The sequence below is a fragment of the Lingula anatina genome, chromosome 7 (assembly GCF_051362555.1).
Source record: "Lingula anatina isolate TDL-2025a chromosome 7, LinAna3.0, whole genome shotgun sequence".
NCBI classification, from domain to species: Eukaryota; Metazoa; Brachiopoda; class Lingulata; order Lingulida; family Lingulidae; genus Lingula; species Lingula anatina.
The window spans coordinates 1432751-1451920 of NC_141773.1; the positions used below are offsets into that span (position 1 = coordinate 1432751).

At 36.4% G+C, this 19170-nt stretch overlaps 1 protein-coding gene across 1 annotated transcript; it reads left to right on the plus strand.

Annotated features, from left to right (window-relative positions):
* Positions 1-4292: 4292 nt before the first annotated feature.
* Positions 4293-5045, plus strand: LOC147760587 (uncharacterized). The gene is made up of 2 exons (XM_087017043.1): positions 4293-4297; positions 4565-5045. Exons 1-2 carry the CDS (start codon positions 4293-4295, stop codon positions 5043-5045), a joined length of 486 nt encoding a protein of 161 aa, XP_086873169.1.
* The last annotated feature ends 14125 nt before the right edge of the window (positions 5046-19170 follow it).

Consider the following 19170-nt stretch of genomic DNA (forward strand, 5'->3'; position numbering starts at 1 on the left):
ACTACATGAATATGCTGGCATTAGGTCGGCTTTTCTTGCAAAAATTTATTTCATATGCATCTTTAAAGGCCTTTGCTTTATTTTAGGAAAAGACAAAAGTTGTAATGAAAACATCAAGGAATCGGTAATGGGTCTGCCTTGTTATGATGTTTAAAAGTTAAAGCGATATAGATTTTTGTTATACTCTGACCCCTACTTAATTATTAAGCCCCCATGCACACCCTGATGATGGGTATACTAATCACCATAGTTTCAACTTCCTACCTGCAATGGTCTAGGAGCAGATAGCAGATATTACAATGTGAAAAGAATTTAGAATCAACCACCCCCCGAGGAAAGCCCAACATCCTGTGGCACTAAAATTCCAAAGTGCAGATGCACATCCCTGATGATGGGTCTACCAATTCCAAAAGTTTCAGTTTCCTATCTGCAATGGTCTAAGAGGAGATAGTGAAAATTACAATGTCAAAAGAATTTAGAATCAACCAGCCCCCGGAAATACCGTTACTTTGCATTTTCGAACGCGTCTAATGCATGAAGAATCATGTCATAATTTGTGCTTAATGGCACTGTAAGAACCAAATTGCACTATAAGCACTAAGTATAAGCACTAAGTTTTAGGGGCAATTACATTTGGTTAAATAATTCCCATGATAATAAGTTTATAATGTTAAATAAATAATTAATGTGAGAGATATTATCATAATCCCTGCTTCTTGTTTCATATACATTGTACTAAAATAATTTGTAACGCTCATCTTAGATATACATATGCAACATGTTCTGGGAAAACGGTTCCATGACATTAAAATGGTTGTTACACCTTCTTTAAATAAATCACTATCTTGTCTTTATTGATTGTCCTTCAGGAGCATCTATAAAATTCCATTAAACGTGTGCATATCTCTTTTTTCCGACACTCGGCAATGGTTGCAATGGTGATGGTAATCTGTGATTAGTGTACAACACTGAGATGTAGTCTAAATAACACTGCCAATACCGGTAGGTAATGTATATTTAACCACTCAAAATGGTGTGTGGTACAGTGAAAGTGACACGTTATAACAATATACATCTACTTGTAGCAGCAAATACAACCGTGGTCCGCACCCTTAACATATCCTGCAGTTGACTTTGGCCTAATTGTCAGAGTGTTGTATCTGTCCAATTGATTTGCTTTATTATCAGATATTTTACCTCATACATGCAACACTCTTATAACAAGACATACGATATGGGTGATTTTTACTTATCAATTTTTATTCTACCCTTCAATATATTACATTACCCATTATTTCCATAAACAGGTCGAAAATAAAGAATTCTGCTATTCGAATATTGGGCTTTTCCCTGTCCATTTTATCAAATTTGAAACATTCACACTGGTATCTGATTGATATATTACTATTAAGGAATATTGTTGGTTGATACTCCATAGCATATGATATACATTTATTTTGTGATATAGAGGACGATTTCCTGGGAGGATTTCTTTTATTAAAGTATGGGTTGAAAATATCAATGGATAGTGTAGAAATATCAACTGTCCAAAATATTTAAACATTGTGATTATTGTTGCTACACTCCCAAAGCACAACTGAACTCTTGTCACACCTACCACAATTCACCACCATGGCAACTCATGATGTATTGTATTGATTAAATATTATTCTCCAGTGCCGACATAGTACTTTTAATTACAATAAAGCCATTAAAGATTTTATTGGGTAACTAAATAATCATCCCTTGAATACATCTTTAGAAGATACCGATTATATTGAAGAGAAATGCAAAGTTGGGGAAGCGTCATCCCTTTTCTCGTGCAAGTGTCTTTTGACTGTCCATCGCCAGACAGTCGACCGTCTTTCCAGGTTGTAGTTCACTGTTGTGTTTCTATAAGCTGATGATTTATGAGACTGATCTGCATTGTTCCCCGCCGTGTCTTGGCAATTTAAAGTCACCTCCGATAGAATATATACAGACTTGACATTTAATATGGAATATTTCAGTTTCGAATGTACGCCTAGGTGAAAATGCGTTTTTTTTTCACAAACTCCGATCTCATAGATGATATGTGAATGGAGAAGTGTGTAGTCAGGTGTGTCGCTACCAATTAAGTGATTACCAGGTTTGTTGCGCTGCTGCATTATGTAATATGCAGTGATATGATTGGGTAGTGCTCCTTTGGGCAGTTCAAAGCTAGGCTTTGGCAAAGCATGGTTCTGTCAAAAAAGTATCCATATGTCGGCAACTACTGCATAGAAAAATTTGAAATTTTGCAAGCAAGTCGTCGGGTTTGCAGTGTGTAAAATGAGCTATGCAGTGCTCTACAAATATGTTAATCTGTGGCAGAATGGCGGGGAAAAGACAGGCATTGCCAGGCAGGCAATTGCGCCAAACGAAACGGTCCGCACTGTTTTACAGAGTAATGCCCAGACTGATGTACCTACACAGAGGCCACACCCAATGTATTGAAATCTTACCACCAGGGTACAGGACCCACTGTCTTTCGGGATGTGCTGTTGCAAATAAACAAAAACCACCAAGTCCGTTCAGAATGAGGGGTAAATTACCACCAAAACGCATTTTTCAAGGCCCTTAGCGAACACCAAACTGGTTTTAGCAGGTTTGAATACCAGACGACCTCCGAGGAACCCACTGTAAACAGCAAAACATCGTTGTATGTTTCTCTATTGAATTGAGGACCTTGGCTGTTTCTGGGTTGAACACTGAAATCTCGTGGCTTTCTTTATTGAGGTCAGATTTCACCTGTACCGCTCAACAGTCAAAACAGAGTTTACAGACATCCAGAAGAGGCCAACGACGAAGCGTGTGCCGCGTCTAAAGTGACTAAGGTCATTAACAGCGTCAGTATTTGGAGTGGATACCACATTGGTGCCAAAACACCAATGGTAGTCATTGACGAAAACCTGAACCAGATCGATTAAAGAAATAATCTGGGAACCACTTGGCTATCATTTGATAGGGGACAACTTAGGAACAATTTTAGGTTGCATGGTGAGATTGCCGGTTCACACAGAGCACTTTTAATAGCAGTTTACTTACAGAACCAAGGGAATGAGCAGCTACCTTGGTCATCAAAATCGCCATATTTGAACCACAGAGACAATATGTTGGTAGGCCGTTACTCTCCGAATCAATGGCCTACATATCCTACAACAATATTGGACCAAATTGGGCAGAATTTGACCGATGCATGGAATGTTATTCCAGATTAAACTTTAAAAACCTATCCCAAGGAATACCTTGCCACTTGAGAGCGCTAGTAGCAGCCAGAAGAAGTCAGGCGTAACAGCGACCGTTACTGTGACTAGAAACTGACATGAGGGTCTTTTGTGGAGCGTTTAACTCTTTTACAGACAATAATTTGGAAAATATGGAGGTCCAAAATATCCCTTTTAATGGTTGTCGTATGACATAGAATAGGCAATGTGTTTTTGTTTGCTTTTCTGGCGAATTCCATTGATGAACTGATGTCACAATGACATCAAAGAGATAATTAAAAGTTATTAAAGCACGATTTTCATCCTTATTTTCATTTATCAGTCTGCAAAATAGGAAAAAACTGATGAAAAATGATTTGGAAAAAAATATTCCATATTAAATGTCAAGTCTGTATAATACTTTAATGAGCTCAATTAAATCGATTGGGGTTTTTATATTTTATTCTTTCAGAAAGTAACGTTACGTGGCTTATCCTCAAGTGGTGCGATGGTGTTGAGGCTATTTTCAGAGTCGGGTGCAGGGGAATGTCAGGGCCACTAACAACAATGGGTTACCATCTTTGATAGTCTTTTTAAATAGTCCTACATGTATTTAAAGCAAAGGCAATACTAAGCACTATTCTACAAATAAATTTTATGGAAAGTGTATTCAGTTCAAGTCGTCTAACTGAACGCAAGGAATACAATATGAGACATTTCACGAAAAAAATGTATTTTGAGTAACATTATTATTCACCATAATTGTAATAAGTAAATGGTTTCTTTTAAAATGAATCTCGCGCAGAGCGTTTTGATAACTAAACAAATTATGTTTTTTTCAATTTTTTTTTCTTACCAGATTGCTCAATGTTGTACATTAATAAGGCGAATATAGGCCCGACCACTTCAAACATGTGCAATTTTGATTGTAATAGTCTCGACTCTGTACTTGCCGGGTGGTGTGGGAGTGGTGCGTTCCCCAGTAAGTAAAACGCTTTTTGATTTTAATAAATCTTGAATAAAAAGGCAATTTTTAAAATAAATGAATAAAACATCATGATGAATATAATGAAGTAAGAGGGTAGCGTAAGATAAATGTAATGTAGATATTCCGTAAATGAGTGAAATGTTTGTGGTATTACCTGTAATCGTTGTTATTCTAACTCTCTTAGATCGAAAATACAGGCAAGAAAAATAGCAACCTCATTTCAAGGAGTGATGAAGGTTTATATAATAATTCATCACAGGTGAGCGTTTTAATATCTAAACTAATAATAAGAATAACAACCAATTTGTAGTGTTAAGATGATATGTTCCATTTAACTAAATGCTATTACTAGTATAGGTTCATACCAGTTTCGGACCAAAAACCATAAGTTGTATTCTTTGTTTGTAGCATCTACCACTACCGAATCAACATCCACCGACACTACCACTGAGACTACGACCACCGATTCTACCACCACTGTGCCTACCACCACTGAGACTACGACCACCGATTCTACCACCACTGAGCCTACCACCACTGAGACTACAACCACCGATTCTACCACCACTGAGACTACCACCACTGAGACTACAACCACCGATTCTACCACCACTGAGACTACAACCACTGAGACTACAACCACCGATTCTACCACCACTGAGCCTACCACCACTGAGACTACAACCACCGATTCTACCACCACTGAGCCTACCACCACTGAGACTACAACCACTGAGACTACAACCACCGATTCTACCACCACTGATCCTACCACAACTCAGACTACGACCACCGAGGCTACCACCACCGCCTCCACTACATGTGAGTCTTAACTCTTTTAAAGAAAGTAGTAAAATGTTTGAAAGTGTTGTATTGCATGCATTATTCAATGATACACAACACTTTGTGCATTCATCACTTTACAGTTGTACGTCGACAGGAAACTCGAACTGCATTGTGGGGAAAAAAAGAGCGTGAACTCTTGGCGCGAAGGCTCTTGAACACAAAATAATAACTACCTGCAGTGTTTCAAGTTGCAGAAATGATAGAAGGTATCGAGAAAGGTAATTTCCTGTTAATTTTACAACTGCCAAGTTCAATCAATATGTCAATTCTCAATTTATTTATTTATTGTAATTTATGTCGCGTCTCTCAATCATGGACCAGAGTGTGTGATCGTCGAGGTTATTATCCATTATTCGAATACTCGCTGTTTTTGTTTTGCTCTATTTTTTCCCCACAATGCAATTTTCAAGTAAGTATCTGTAAAGTGGCGAATGTTAATAAAAATTTACAGTAATGACTATGGCAATAAAAGCACTTTAAAACCACAGGTGCATGTATAATGCGGTAGGTTATTCTTTCAACTGACAATTCAAAACAAAACTTAGTTACCGGTAGAATCCCTTGGTCTTTTTGTCTTGAAATTACTAATGTTGAACTTTGATGCATGTTTGATGATAATGCCATAAAATTTAATTGTAAGGCTACATTTAATTGGCTTTTAAACCTTACCAGCTTATCATTCGCTTTAACTAATACTGCAGTAAGATATTTACTTGTTATAACGTGGCGATACTGCTTATGTTCAGCGCACCGTGTACATTTCCATGAGGTTTTTTTTACTTTATAACGCACTATTTATCACTGCAACTTTCGTGTTTCTGTTCTTCAGTTAGGCATAATCTTTTTAGTTACTGTATTTATAAACTTACAGTGAAAACATATTTTATATATTCATGTAAGGTTTAATTATTTTGGAAATCCGTGTTCTATTTTATTGTATTATTATTATTATTTTGAAATTACAATTATGCAGCTTCAAGGCATGTCATTTATATATGAGACAAAATACAAAGGAATGCAGAGTGATCCGTCTTCATTTTGTTACAGTGTCCCCATCTATCTGCTCCTCGACTGCTAGCCTGGTAAAAGTCAGTTCAGTCACGGTGGCAGAGTATTTTGTCAGAGTGAATCCCTGCACAGCTTTGTGCAGCAGTACATATTCTACTGGCTTGCAATTAGAAAAAAACAAGATGCACAAATGTTCTATTTTCTGCTGTTTTGCTCAATGTATAGATGCAGTCACCTTTTTGCAAATAATTCAAGGACAGAAAACATTCATTTTTTAGTGTTTTGCATTGATATTTTATTTTTTGTCAACTATAATTAATTTACCGCGTTTTATTAGTACGCTGGCGGTACTCATGGTTTTAGTTCCGACCCGTCTTTTACGGTTCCGCCGTTACCGCTTCCTAGCCCCCAAGGACCTGTGTCCCCATCTCTTGGATTTAGGTCACATATAATCTCAACTTGAACCCCCTGTTTATATATTTATTTATTTATTTATTTATTTATTTATTTATTTATTTATTTTATTTTATTATTTTTTTTGGGGGGGGTTACACTCGTTGAAAGCACCCTTGTCAATTTTTTTGAGAATCAAATGCTAAATATCCCCCAAACCGAGAGGATTATGGGAAAAGTTACTAGAAGTCTGACGGAAAGTCTTATGTAAAGATTCCAAAATGCCCTTGGATTTGATTTTTGACCTTTCTAAAAATGGGGATTTTCTGCAAAAAATGTTTGTTTGTGTCGATTATCAGAAACTACACAGACCTAACCTATAATATTAGTTAAATTTGTTACCCTAAGGGTATTCTTTTATATCCGTGTGTTTGGGGTCGATAGGTGCATTTTCACGGGAGAAACGACCGTTATATGCCGAAACTGAAAACTCTCTCTCTAATTCTGGAACCGTTAATGTTAGAGATCTCTTGTTTTTCTTCTTTCTTTCTTTTTTTATTCATTTCATAGAGCTTGTCAAGCCCAACACGGAAGGTGGTGGCTATTTTATTCAATTGACCTTTGACCTTCTTTTCATGATGAACAGCAATTTTTCTTTCCTTTATACACTGTATCTACAAAACTGGATGAGATGCGCCCGTGGTTACTATTGAACTTGGAAAGGAAGTCCTCACCCACCGTTTTATTCCGATATGAGTTGGCATGAATGGAATAAGGGGCAAATACCTAGACTTTGAATACTTATGGATTTTCGGAATTATTTTTTTCAGGGCAGTTGCACTCTGATTAACTGATGAGATAAGAAGAAAAATTGACTGAAGTCGAAATTCCAATCAACAGTTATTTGCCGCTGACGGCAGACTGTTTCAGAGTAACAATACAAATGTAAATAAAAATACTAATTCTCGATATAAATTATAATCTCCGGGTCCATGACTTGTATAAACGGAGGAGAGGAACGAAAAATGTTTTTCATCATGTTGATAAAACGATCCATGTCCAGTTACTGAAAACACGTTCCTTTATAATCATGAAGTTTATGATATGAAAACAAGCACAAACAGGGTGCACCGTTTCTATTGTCTATATACAAATTACGTGAGGCTTTTATTGGTCAAGTTTGAACGGACACTATATACTGCTAGCACACTGGAAATGATAAAATTATTTTACGGTACGTTAAGTACCAATACATGTTAACCGACACACCAAGTGACGCTGGATTTATATCTTTAAATACATTGGACTAATGTGATATTTAAACCAGAAAAACTAGACATTTCTGCCATATGTCTTGAAAAGAAGCGATACATAAGTCAAATCATTTCACTCGGCAATACCAAAGTAACGGAAGTTGAAGGTGTGATATTTAAGGCGCAACATGTACCCGCTACTGCATAAATCCACTATACCTTTACACTGTAGTACAGTGTAGTAAAGCACTATACAATACAATACAATGCAATGCAAAACAATGCAATACAATACAATAATGTTGATAAAGCAGTCAAAACGACCATAACCTATTTTAATTTGCTAAGAATCTCTTGTCAAATCTATGGAGCAGTAGTGCGTGCAGTCATTATACATTGTGCTAGTAGGCTTGTGCCCCTCCTACTGAGGTGAAATCCATCTTCCCTGTAGTAATCTGGGGAGCTTATCACCTCATTTACTGTGATGAAATGTGCTTTCTGATGGCCTGTGAATTCAGCCTCAACAGTGTCATTGTACCGCTTTGCTCTCTCGTTGAAACTCTGGTTTTGTTGCCGATTCAGGATCCCCGTGAAATATATATCACAGTCAGGATATTTCATTCCTGCTGTCTCTCGCAGCTGGTGAAGCTCTGAGACGGTGTCTGCAACACTTTGGTGATCAATGCTGTTTGATCCTACAATGAAAGTCAAAGATTCTGGATTTCCCAGGTTTGATTTGATTATATAGTCGTGCGCGTCTGCAACAGTTTCATCTCTCAGTACTTTCACGTAGGATCTGCCCATCCTGTTGCCATCAAGGTCCTCTCCTATTGAGTCAGTCACTATGACATGCTTCCTTTGCATTGTGTTCTGTGTAGTGTATGGTATTTGGGGACTGTCCACCTTTCTTCTCGCTGCCGTCCCACGCTGGTCATTGCAAGCTGAGTGAGTTGTCCGTTTTGATTTTTCTTCGACTTTATCTTTCAAGGCGATTTTCAATAACCCCTTTCCAACTTCTTTTATTAGTTTAAAGGGACTGTTTGAGTCTTTTCGACAAAAGGCATCTACTGCTCCCCCGACTGCCCCCAAGACATTGTCTGAGTCATTTTCTGACGAGTCGATCAGTATATCTCTCATGTCTTTAAGCAAACCTCCTGGACCTTCACCCTCTGGTGATCTTGCCCGCGCCTGCTGTGTTTGACGCTCCTTCAGAATATCTCCAAAAGGGATTTTGGTCAAGTCAAGCACAGGACCCCAAGACGAACCAAAGCAATACGTTGCTTGGATTTCGTCGAGGATTGGTTTTGGATTGTGGCGGATTTCATGTAAAAGGTTAACGTTTTCACTGACTAATTGTTCATCCATGTAATCTATCATGTTGTTTTCCGGTATGAAATAGTTTGGGATGCACTTCTTGGAGAGAAAATCAATCAAAAGGTCGAGAAAATCGTAAAAACGTTGCCCCAGCCTTTCTTCTGTCCAGTTGTCCTGTGGAATGCGCTCACATAACCAGAATAACGTTGTCTTAAGGTGGTAGGTAGAAAGGACGCCAAGGTTCCCCAGTCGGTGTTTGTGTATCAGTTTTATAATACGGTAAACATGGCGCTGAGCTTGATTTAACGACAAGGCAAGATGACGCTCTGCCAAAACAAAAGAGATCCTCCATTCGGTTCGGCAACCTTTATCACCAGGATTGGCAACTGGAACAAGATGACATCCAACTTCTGTCACGGCTCTGACTTGCTCCGTACTAGGCCAACCGCTCGATCTCTTGCGACTAAGCCATTCGTCTGCTTCATGGGGAAACTTCTTCCAAGGCAACGATACAACCATATCGCAACTATAAACGTTGCTTTTGATACCAAAAATAGTGGGCAGTGTGAGTGATAACGCAGGACCATTAAAACTAATACAAAATGTTGTTAAAAGTTTTCCAAACTCTGATATCTGGTTTTGGATCCAAAATTGCATGGATTTGTTGCTCAGATATTCATCCCCGGTTTGATCACGTTCCAAAATGCCTGGCACACGAAGCCAATGCTGTTCGCCCTGGAACTTAAGTTTGACATAACCGGGATGACAGCCATGACCATCCACGAGCAACGCTGCCTCTGTTGTTGTCACTTGCTCTCTATGAGACGTGACTGCCGGAAGAAATGGCGGCATGAGCACTAGCATGGCATCCATATCTGCTATTTCAAGTAGAACTTTAGGCTTCCAGTCATACAAATATGGGATCCCAAGGCCGTCAACACAGCTACCCAGAAGCTTAAACCGAATGCTTTTGAGCACAAACGCAACCTCATCTTTCATCTCTGGAAAGAGACCCCCTAACTTGAGCATTATATTGTGGAATGCCTGTTCGGAATGTTCATAAGGCATATATTTATAAGGTCCGATGTTTGAAAACAGCATGTCAACAAAAACTGTCCACATAAGTGCAAGTTGTCCATTTTCTGATGTTTTATCTCCACCAATGGATCTGATAATTGCATCCTTGAGAATTTTACACATCTCTTTGCTTTTCTTTTCATCACGACCTAAATCAATCCCAAATAGTTTTTTAATTATTACCTGCTCACTTGTTTGAGGTATCATCTCTGCTAAGTATTTTGAGAATTTTTCCATATCTTCATTATTTTCAACGTTTCGTCTCGGTCGTCGTTCACACAGAGGATATCTAAAATTGAAAGTAAACATAAATAAAAAGGTATATATGTAAACTGACCCAGTTAAAAAAGCTTTATAAAAAGTTCCATGGAAGGACTTACCCTTGAAATAAACGTAGAATGGAGCCTCCATGGTAAATATGTCTGTGAATTTAGATGTTTATGTCTTTTTTTTTTTTTTTTTTGTTCAAAAATTTGAAAATTGTTTAAGAAAGGTCATCTACCGGGTAACTTTCATACCGGTACATTCCGTCAATTATCACGGACAATAGAAAAGTCTAAAACATTAAAATATGGCGGTTTTTCGTTTATATCCACAATTCTTTCTGCTCATACACCTGTACGATCAGTAGATCCCGAGGTACGCTGATGTACGTGGTCCCTGAAAACTCCCCTTCTTCTACCACTTTGCCGCAATCGTTCTTGGTCTGTCTTTCCAGTGGCCTATGAAATTCGAGACTGCATTTCCATAAGCCCACTTGAGTAACTAAGGGGTAATTGGCTATCGTTAATCACCCACTAGCAGCTTCAGTAGGCGTGCCAGACAATTAAGCCTCTTACACTGAATGCAATTTAGCTAAACCCCTGCAAAGTTAATCGATTCAGATAGCACGATTGGTTTATGAGAACCTCCTTTAACCTCTGTAGAGGACACTGAAGATATAGGTAGGGCGCGGTGATTGTTTTTCACATTTTTAACCATTTCAATTAACGGAGGGTGAAGTACCTTTACCATTTTTTTAAACACTTTGCTGTTCCGAGGCCGATCATTATTTCACCTGGGCTTTCGTCCCAAAAAGGTACTCGTCTAAATTTCCATAAATGTAACATGTACAATATACATAGTAAATACTTTCATAAGCTTACCTGTTATCTCTCCTTTTATCCATGGTGATAACTGGTGGAAATATTTTACTTCCTATTAGCCCTAAATAGCTATGTAGAAGACCCTAATGATTGCAGCTATCTTTCAATGTATGTTTGTTGTCCTATTTGTATGCGGGGATTTTTTTTTCTCTTGCGACATTCCATTATGAAGGACGTCAACAAGTATGTGATTATTGATCCAGTGTTTACCTTACCTTTAGGTGTTCATATGCTTAACATCTATTAAATGTTTGCGATATTAATTTTGTTTTAACAAACAATCAAAATAAAATCAAAGAAAATACAACGGATTTAAATTTAAGGACTTGCGTCATACCGTCGGAATGGCCTGAACGGAGAATATTTTTCAGAAAACATGCCCAACTAACGATATCTTTATCAAAATACACGAAGTAAGAGCTCATTTAGTAAATTTTGGACTCTAAAAAACATCCTTTTTGCTTGGCCTGCGAGTTAATGAGCTACATGGTCACGTGGTCAGATGACGAAAATCGTGCCACCGGCGGAGCTGTCAAACTCAGCTGAATTGTCTGCCTGTAAGATGACTTTTCTGGCTTCTGATAAAAGTTAATACTCATTCACATCTCTTACCCTCTAAATCCTCGTGAAGCTGTGATTTGAATGACTTGAGGGTACTGTTGATTATTCCATATGAGCTCCATGTTCTTTGTGAAATTTGATTTATTTTATTAAACCGCTGACACCCTGTCTTGCATACTTTTATTAAACTGAGGTAAACAATGTCTGTTACCTTTCCAAGTCCTATCTTGATCATCCATCTAACTGGAACTCCCTTTACCTCTTAATTAGAGGGTTAAATGGCATTCAATTATCCTTTAGCCTTTGTCTTGCACTCTTTATGGCGATATTTATCTCAGGTAAAAATCTACCAGTGCGCTAGTTTCAATGAGCAGCTCCCGCAGACCTGGGGGTACTAGTTAAAATCTGAACACCAGGTTTATTGAGGAGCTAGAGAAACAAAGGAAGAATTTTTCCTGCACAGCTTTATAGGAATTTTAGCACGGACATGATCCAGCTTAGACCTCCAAACTAACAGGGTGACATGGGCAATTTTCACATACAAATAATAAAACTATATTTCAGTTAGCCTCCTTTTAAATAAATATACCGTTCTGGGTAAATTAGAAAATTTATTAAATCGCCAGAATATTTTTGACTTAAATGATGATTTTATTATTAATGGAAATAAAGCTACTATATGGGGCACATTTGCTGTGATTACGCTGTTCTTGATGTTTTGTGTTAGTCTACATTTTGCTGTGCGTGCTTGGAATTTTTTAATTTTTTATACTAACGTATGTAACTGCACAATTAGTAAACATTCAAGTAATGATTTTTCCCTGGCTACTTATAGCAAACAATGCTCTTTTACCTTGATCTGCTACATGTTTTTGGGTTTGACAAAGCATACAAATTTGCAAAAAGTTTTGTGTACAGACGCAGAACTTGTATTTCAAGGTATAAAAAGATAAATCTTTTTAATTATTTTATCATTCAGATGAAATAACCTTCAGATATGCAACTCAGTTGAGTCTCATAGACCTTTATCCTAATTGTCCTCACAGCACCACGTGACCCAGATATGTTGCTTTATTTATGCATATTGAGGCGAGGTTTACTAAAACGCCTTTTTTCTACTATTAGATTGTTTTTTTAGAATTTTTAAATGGCGGGGATCGATTAAAACGTACCTCTAGTGTATAGATTGAGTGCTGAATCTTCAGAATTCGAGAAATGGACTTTTATGAGTCTTTTCTCCTTTAATAAACTCTTGTCTTGTATGAATGTTTTTCGGCTTGTGTTTGATAATTTTCACTTATGATCCAACTACCAAGCTAATGGACATTTTTGCTCAGACTCTTATATTATCTTATAAAAGTGCTTTAACCAACACCCAAATCGAGTACAATTCTTTAAGAAAAATTGACTTCGAAAAAATCGTTTGAACATTTGATTAGAAAGTCCACATTTAAAACGTCAAGTGTGTGTTCCTTCTGTAAAAGAAGAAATCGCTCAGGTGCCGGAAAGGCAAAAGCACAACTGATAAAGGAGCAGGATGTTCAACTAAGTGTGATTCACTCACTTTCTTTCTTCTCTTTCTGTTCAAACATAAGCGATGACATAAGTAATACAATTAACATTTATTTTTTCTCTAGTCATTTTTTCTTTTCTTTTCTTCCTTTTTTTTTTTTTTTTTTTTTTTTTTTTTTTTTTTTTTTTTTTTGATGAACAAAACGACTTTGGATTTTCCATGTTTTTCGCCACAGGATTTCCGCTATGGGGGGGGGGGGGGGGTGTTGCTTTAATAATCTAATGCTAAATGTGCATTTTGGAGCCTTATCCGCCAAGAAAATGATAGCAATTATATATTCTACATTACCATCATTTTTGTAAATTCGGAATTCATATATACAGTGTATACTAGTACTATAGATGAACTGACAAAGTTTTAATTGAATCCGACAAAAAATTGCTGTTTCATGCACTAAAGATAAAAAAATACCTCTGTATTTTGTGTTTGTGTTTCATTTTTACAAGGAAAATGCTAATTTTCACAGTCGAACAGGAAAAAATACCGCACTGTTTAACTTAAAATGAACAAACAAACAAACAAACAAAAAAAAAAACGTCCCTGCACTAAAGAGAAAAGTACTTCTACATTGGCGTTTCAATTTGATCGGGAGATTTCTGATTTCTGAACAGAAAATAATACTGCACTGTTTAACGTTAAACAGACAAAATAACTGTTGTTTATTGCGTTAAGGAGAACAAATATTTGTCATTTTCATTGGGCGATTTCTGAGTATTAAAGATGAACAGAAAAAATAAACTTCAATCAGCAAGTAAAACTGTTGTTTCATGGACTAGAGATAAAAATACTTATGCATATTAGGTCGGATTTTCATTTTAACAAGGAAAAAACTGATTTTCACAGTCTAATAAGAAAAAGAATACTGTATTGTTTATCCTTAAACAATCATAAAAATGTCGTTTCTTGCACTAAAGAGAAAAATATTTCTACAGAATACATATATGTTTCTGTTTCATTCGGATATTTTCTGATATTCAGAGTGAAACATACGTTTCATTTCAACATTAAAAAACAAAAGTGATTCATCTGAAGGAAAAATATTCAATCTTAAAAACGCGCAGAAAATTTTGTAATGTTTAGCTTTGGATCAGAAAAATGCTGAGATTTTTTGACTTAGAAGAAAACATACTCATATTTTTTAAAGATGAAGAGTAGAAATGTTTAGCTTTGAATTTAACAAATGTTGTGAAATGATGGTTGTGACTATAAAAGGCCCTGCTCTAAACAGGTTGTTTAAGGTCGTTTAAGTACATATAGGCCACCACAACAGTTGCTTGACCAGCAAACAATACTGCTTTACTATATAACGTACTGTACCTGGCTCATATTATAATTCCGACATTCATTAAATGCTGGACGCTCTATCATTCAAATATAAATTACTTCAAGAAAAATGCAAAGTCAATCTATGTGTATACGAAACACTCAACATCACAATACTCTAGGTATTTGGCTTGCATACCTCTCTTTGTGAATTGCACTAGTCTAACCTGTGTGTTAGCGGAGCCTCGTTTGTTTTACCTTTGTGCGACGCGTTCAACTAAACCGTGTACCACCTCTTTTTAATATCAATAAAAATGCTTGTTCATCCAATTCAATGAAAAACTACAACAAACACCTATCTTTTCAAATCTTACGTATACAGCTACCATTTCAATCAATATAAGCATCTTTTTCATAAATAAACAAACAAATAAATAAAAGAATGACTCTGTCACATTTTTAATAGCTCTGCCACTTTACTATGGCATTTTTAAATAGCTCTGTCACTTTTTTACTACCTCATGCGTCCTTTTATTATTACTTCCAGTGGTGAATATTACAAATGTTAAAATGCACGCTTTTATTTATTTACAAGCCGCAGGCCAAAACACTGAGCTGTGTAAAAAAAAGAAGGAAGAGAGACAGGTTAATAAATCTCGGGTATAAGAAGAGAACCTTGACGTGTAATTTGATAAAGAACAAGTTCAACTTCCATCGAGAGGGAGCGGGTTTGATTCCAAGTGTAAACACATTGTATACATTGCCAAAGATAAAAAAATAACAGAAAGAGAGGGGGAGAAAAAAGAGAGAGAAAATGAGAGAGAGATTTTAATCATTTACAAAGAGATCACACCAGGTTTGCACTCGAGGCAACAATACCATTCTGTTACATGTATTACACATTTAAAATGTTTGACGGACCCCCACATTGAACAAAAAAAAATGTTCATAGGGAGAACTTTTTAGGGAGAGTAATTGGTGTCGCAGAGACAAGAGGTTTAGATAACTCAAACTACCAACCTAGATACTTTGTCGAACAAATTCAATATTAAAGCAGTTTTTCTTATCTTTTCATACATTTTGCTGTCGATAGGGAAACCTTCCTTTTGGAAAACAACTTGGTTCACACAGACCAAGAGTTGTTCAAATAATTAACCTAGACAATATGTCAAATAAATTCAACTAACACCCCAGCTTGTCTCAATTTCTCAAAATACTATATTAAAGAACATCTTAAAGCATGCTTACCTTTTGCCATCTTCCTCATCCATGGTAAAAACTAAATAAAACCTTTGAAGAGAAGTTGAAGAGAGAATTGTAGTGTGCAATAGCTGTATGCTGGAGTGGAAATGGCCACTTGTAACCGGTAAGCATGCCCTTTATACTTCAGCTTCTGTTTACTTTCTCTACTGCTACCGGTTCGAAACATTTCTATTTTCATTTAGGAATTTCTCTGACTCATCATCACATATATGTGAATTTCAATTTATACACCAATGACTAAATAAACTCCTATCTCGTATGAATGTTTTTCGGCTTGTGTTTGATAATTTTCACTAAGAATCCAACTACCAAGCTAATGAACATTTTTGCTCAAACTCTTATATTATCTTATAAAAGCGTGTTAACCAGCAGCCAAAATTGAGCACAATTTTTGGAAAGAAAAATTGACTTCGAAAAAAAAAAACGATTGAGCATTTGATAAGTCCACATTTAAAACGTCAAGTGTGTGTTCCTTCCGTAAAAAAAGAAACCGCTCAAGAGACGGAAAAGCAAAAGCACAACTGATAAAGGAGCAGGATGTTCAACTAAATGTGATTCACTCACTTTCTTTTTTCTCTTTCTGTTCAAACATAAGCGATGACATAAGTTATACAATTTACCATTTATTTTTCCTCTAGCCATTTTTTTTATTATTATTAATTTTTTTTTATTGAACAAAACTACTTTGGATTTTCCATGTTTCTCGCCAAAGGGGTTTTCGCAAAGGAGTGTGAATATGCTTAAATAATCTCTTAAATGTGGATTTTGTAGCCTCATCCGCCAATAAAATTATAGCAATTATATATTCTAAATTACCTCTATTTTTGTGAATTCAGAATTCATATGTACAGTGTATGCTAGTAAGTCTATATACCTGTATTTTTATAATTATTAATGTAATAATTATATGTAATACCTAATAGCTCGCATCTGTATATTATCAAAATGTAATGAACCATTAATAGTATTGATAGTCTTCTAAATTTGCATACATGAGATATGCATATTTGTTTGAGTTTTAATTATTTAAATATATTTAGGCCTGGCATGTTAGAGAAGTTCATTTAAAATGTAAATCAAGATATTATTTAAATGTATCCACAATTAAGTTTTAATGTATATAGGCATTGCATGTTGCATGCCAGTTATGGAAATTCATTTAAAATGTAAATTAAGATAAGAGTGCAAAGCAGCGTCCGAGCCACAGAGGGGAGAGATAGACTGAGAGGTATAGAGAGATATAGGAGAGACCTGAGTTGTACAGTCGATTGAATAAATCATGTAGCAGAAAACTACACCTGCCTGTCTTAGTTGTTTTACTGGTGAAAGTGATATCTAAGAACCTGAATAACCAACCGGCTGGTTATTACAAATGGCGAGCTCCCATTTTTCAACTTTAGCAACTGATACAGAAAGGCAGTTTATAGGCAAGATGCAAGACCCAGAAGTCTACGGCAGGCTGTTAGATTGTCTGGATAAAATCTGCAATCGTCTGAAAACCCAGGAAACAAGCAAAGAAGATGTACTTTTATTGTCCAATTCTCTTGCAAATATGTGGGAAGTAATGAAAAAAGAAACAACAGAGTATGGCAACGGAAACGTATCTATTGAAACCATGATAAGCAGCATTCAGATGGAAGTGGGGCAGAGAAGCACACTGGATGATGACAGCTGTGATGAAGAGACTGCAACATGGAAAGAAGTGAGAGAGGAGAGCAATGATGTTATGATCAGCGCTGTTGCTGACAAATCTCTATCCAGAAGATGAGATGTCGAAATTCCCTGGTGCCGAGATGTTGCAGCTCCCCGATGGAGGCAACGATGATGTGGTCAGTGATGTTTCTGACAAAGTAAAATGTCCCGAAGTTGAGATTTTATAACCCTCATGACCAGTGGTGATACTTATGTATTAAAATCCCCGGATACAGGTATGTTGCCTAGCTACTGCGCGTTTCCTCCAGTGATGCCGAATTGTTGAAGTCCAGTGAGGCAGATTTTTTAATTACTTGTTTTTCAAACAATCGTTATTTTGGTCAGAGGTCGGAGGGGGGGGAAATGTTTTTCAAAAAATTGACTTTTTGGTCACTCATTTTCAAAACTATATTAGACAATGGAAAATAGAGGGTTTAAACACAGTATAACAATTTTTGGATAAAAACAGCAATTCCTTGTCAATGTTTTATTTATCTAAATAAATGTCAATTCTACGAATCAGTCTTGTAAATTACAAAACAATAAAAAGCACAGTTTGCATTTCTATGCACTCATGATGACAGTGCACAAAACAGTTTTTTGTCAATATTGATGTAGCATTATGTAGGATTTAATGATTGAGTGGAAAATCATCAGCAAAATTAAATCATCTACTTCATGTAACAAGGCCATCCAGAAACAATATGGCTTCATGCCCATGTGAGTTCCAAGTCCCACAGAGAAAGCACCAATGCATGTATGTAAAAATTGAACATTTCACAAAAACAGCATTACTTCCATAAAAAGAATCTAATCAGGCTATATTTCAGACCTTTGAATCTTTCAGTAAGTTTGAAAATCATCTTGTTAAATGGCCTTCCTAAAATGGTAACTATGGCAGCTGCACTAATCTAGCCAGTCTTTCTCTGCATATGGGCTTCTATACCACGTACAGCTCTACTGTCAGTGTCTTTGCTATGCGTTTTCCAAGATTTTTGGCCTGCCCAGCCCAAAAACCAACATTGAAGTCTTTCACTACTTGCGAGATGGAATTATACATTGTCTGCCTTGCATTACTTGGGGATTCACTGAAAAAAATCAGATAAGTTAACAGAGTTGAGTGTGTGCCTTCTGTTATAGCTGCATAGGAATTGTAGAAGTCAAAAGCCAGCAAACAATTGCTTAGCCAGATTGTTAGAAATACAAAAACCAGCAAGGGAAGTTTGGCGCCACAGTTTGAAATGTGTGCACTATTTGTGTGGAATTATAACTTTAATGTAGATTCTTCTGGCGCACACATAATGTTTATATCATCTATCAACATAATTCAATGTTTATTAATAATACGCTTTATTTTTTTTTATTAATGGGACTTCCAATAAAAGCGGCCATCATCGGCCAAAATTCAAACATCACACTTGAGTTTGTTCCATTCTTTTAAAGGACGGATCCTATTTCTTACATCGGCTTAGATCAAGGAGACATAAAGGGTAATATGGCCTGTTATGGAACCGTGGTCTTAATTTTCATTAATCTAAATGGCAGCAACAACTTAATTTATTTGATAAAA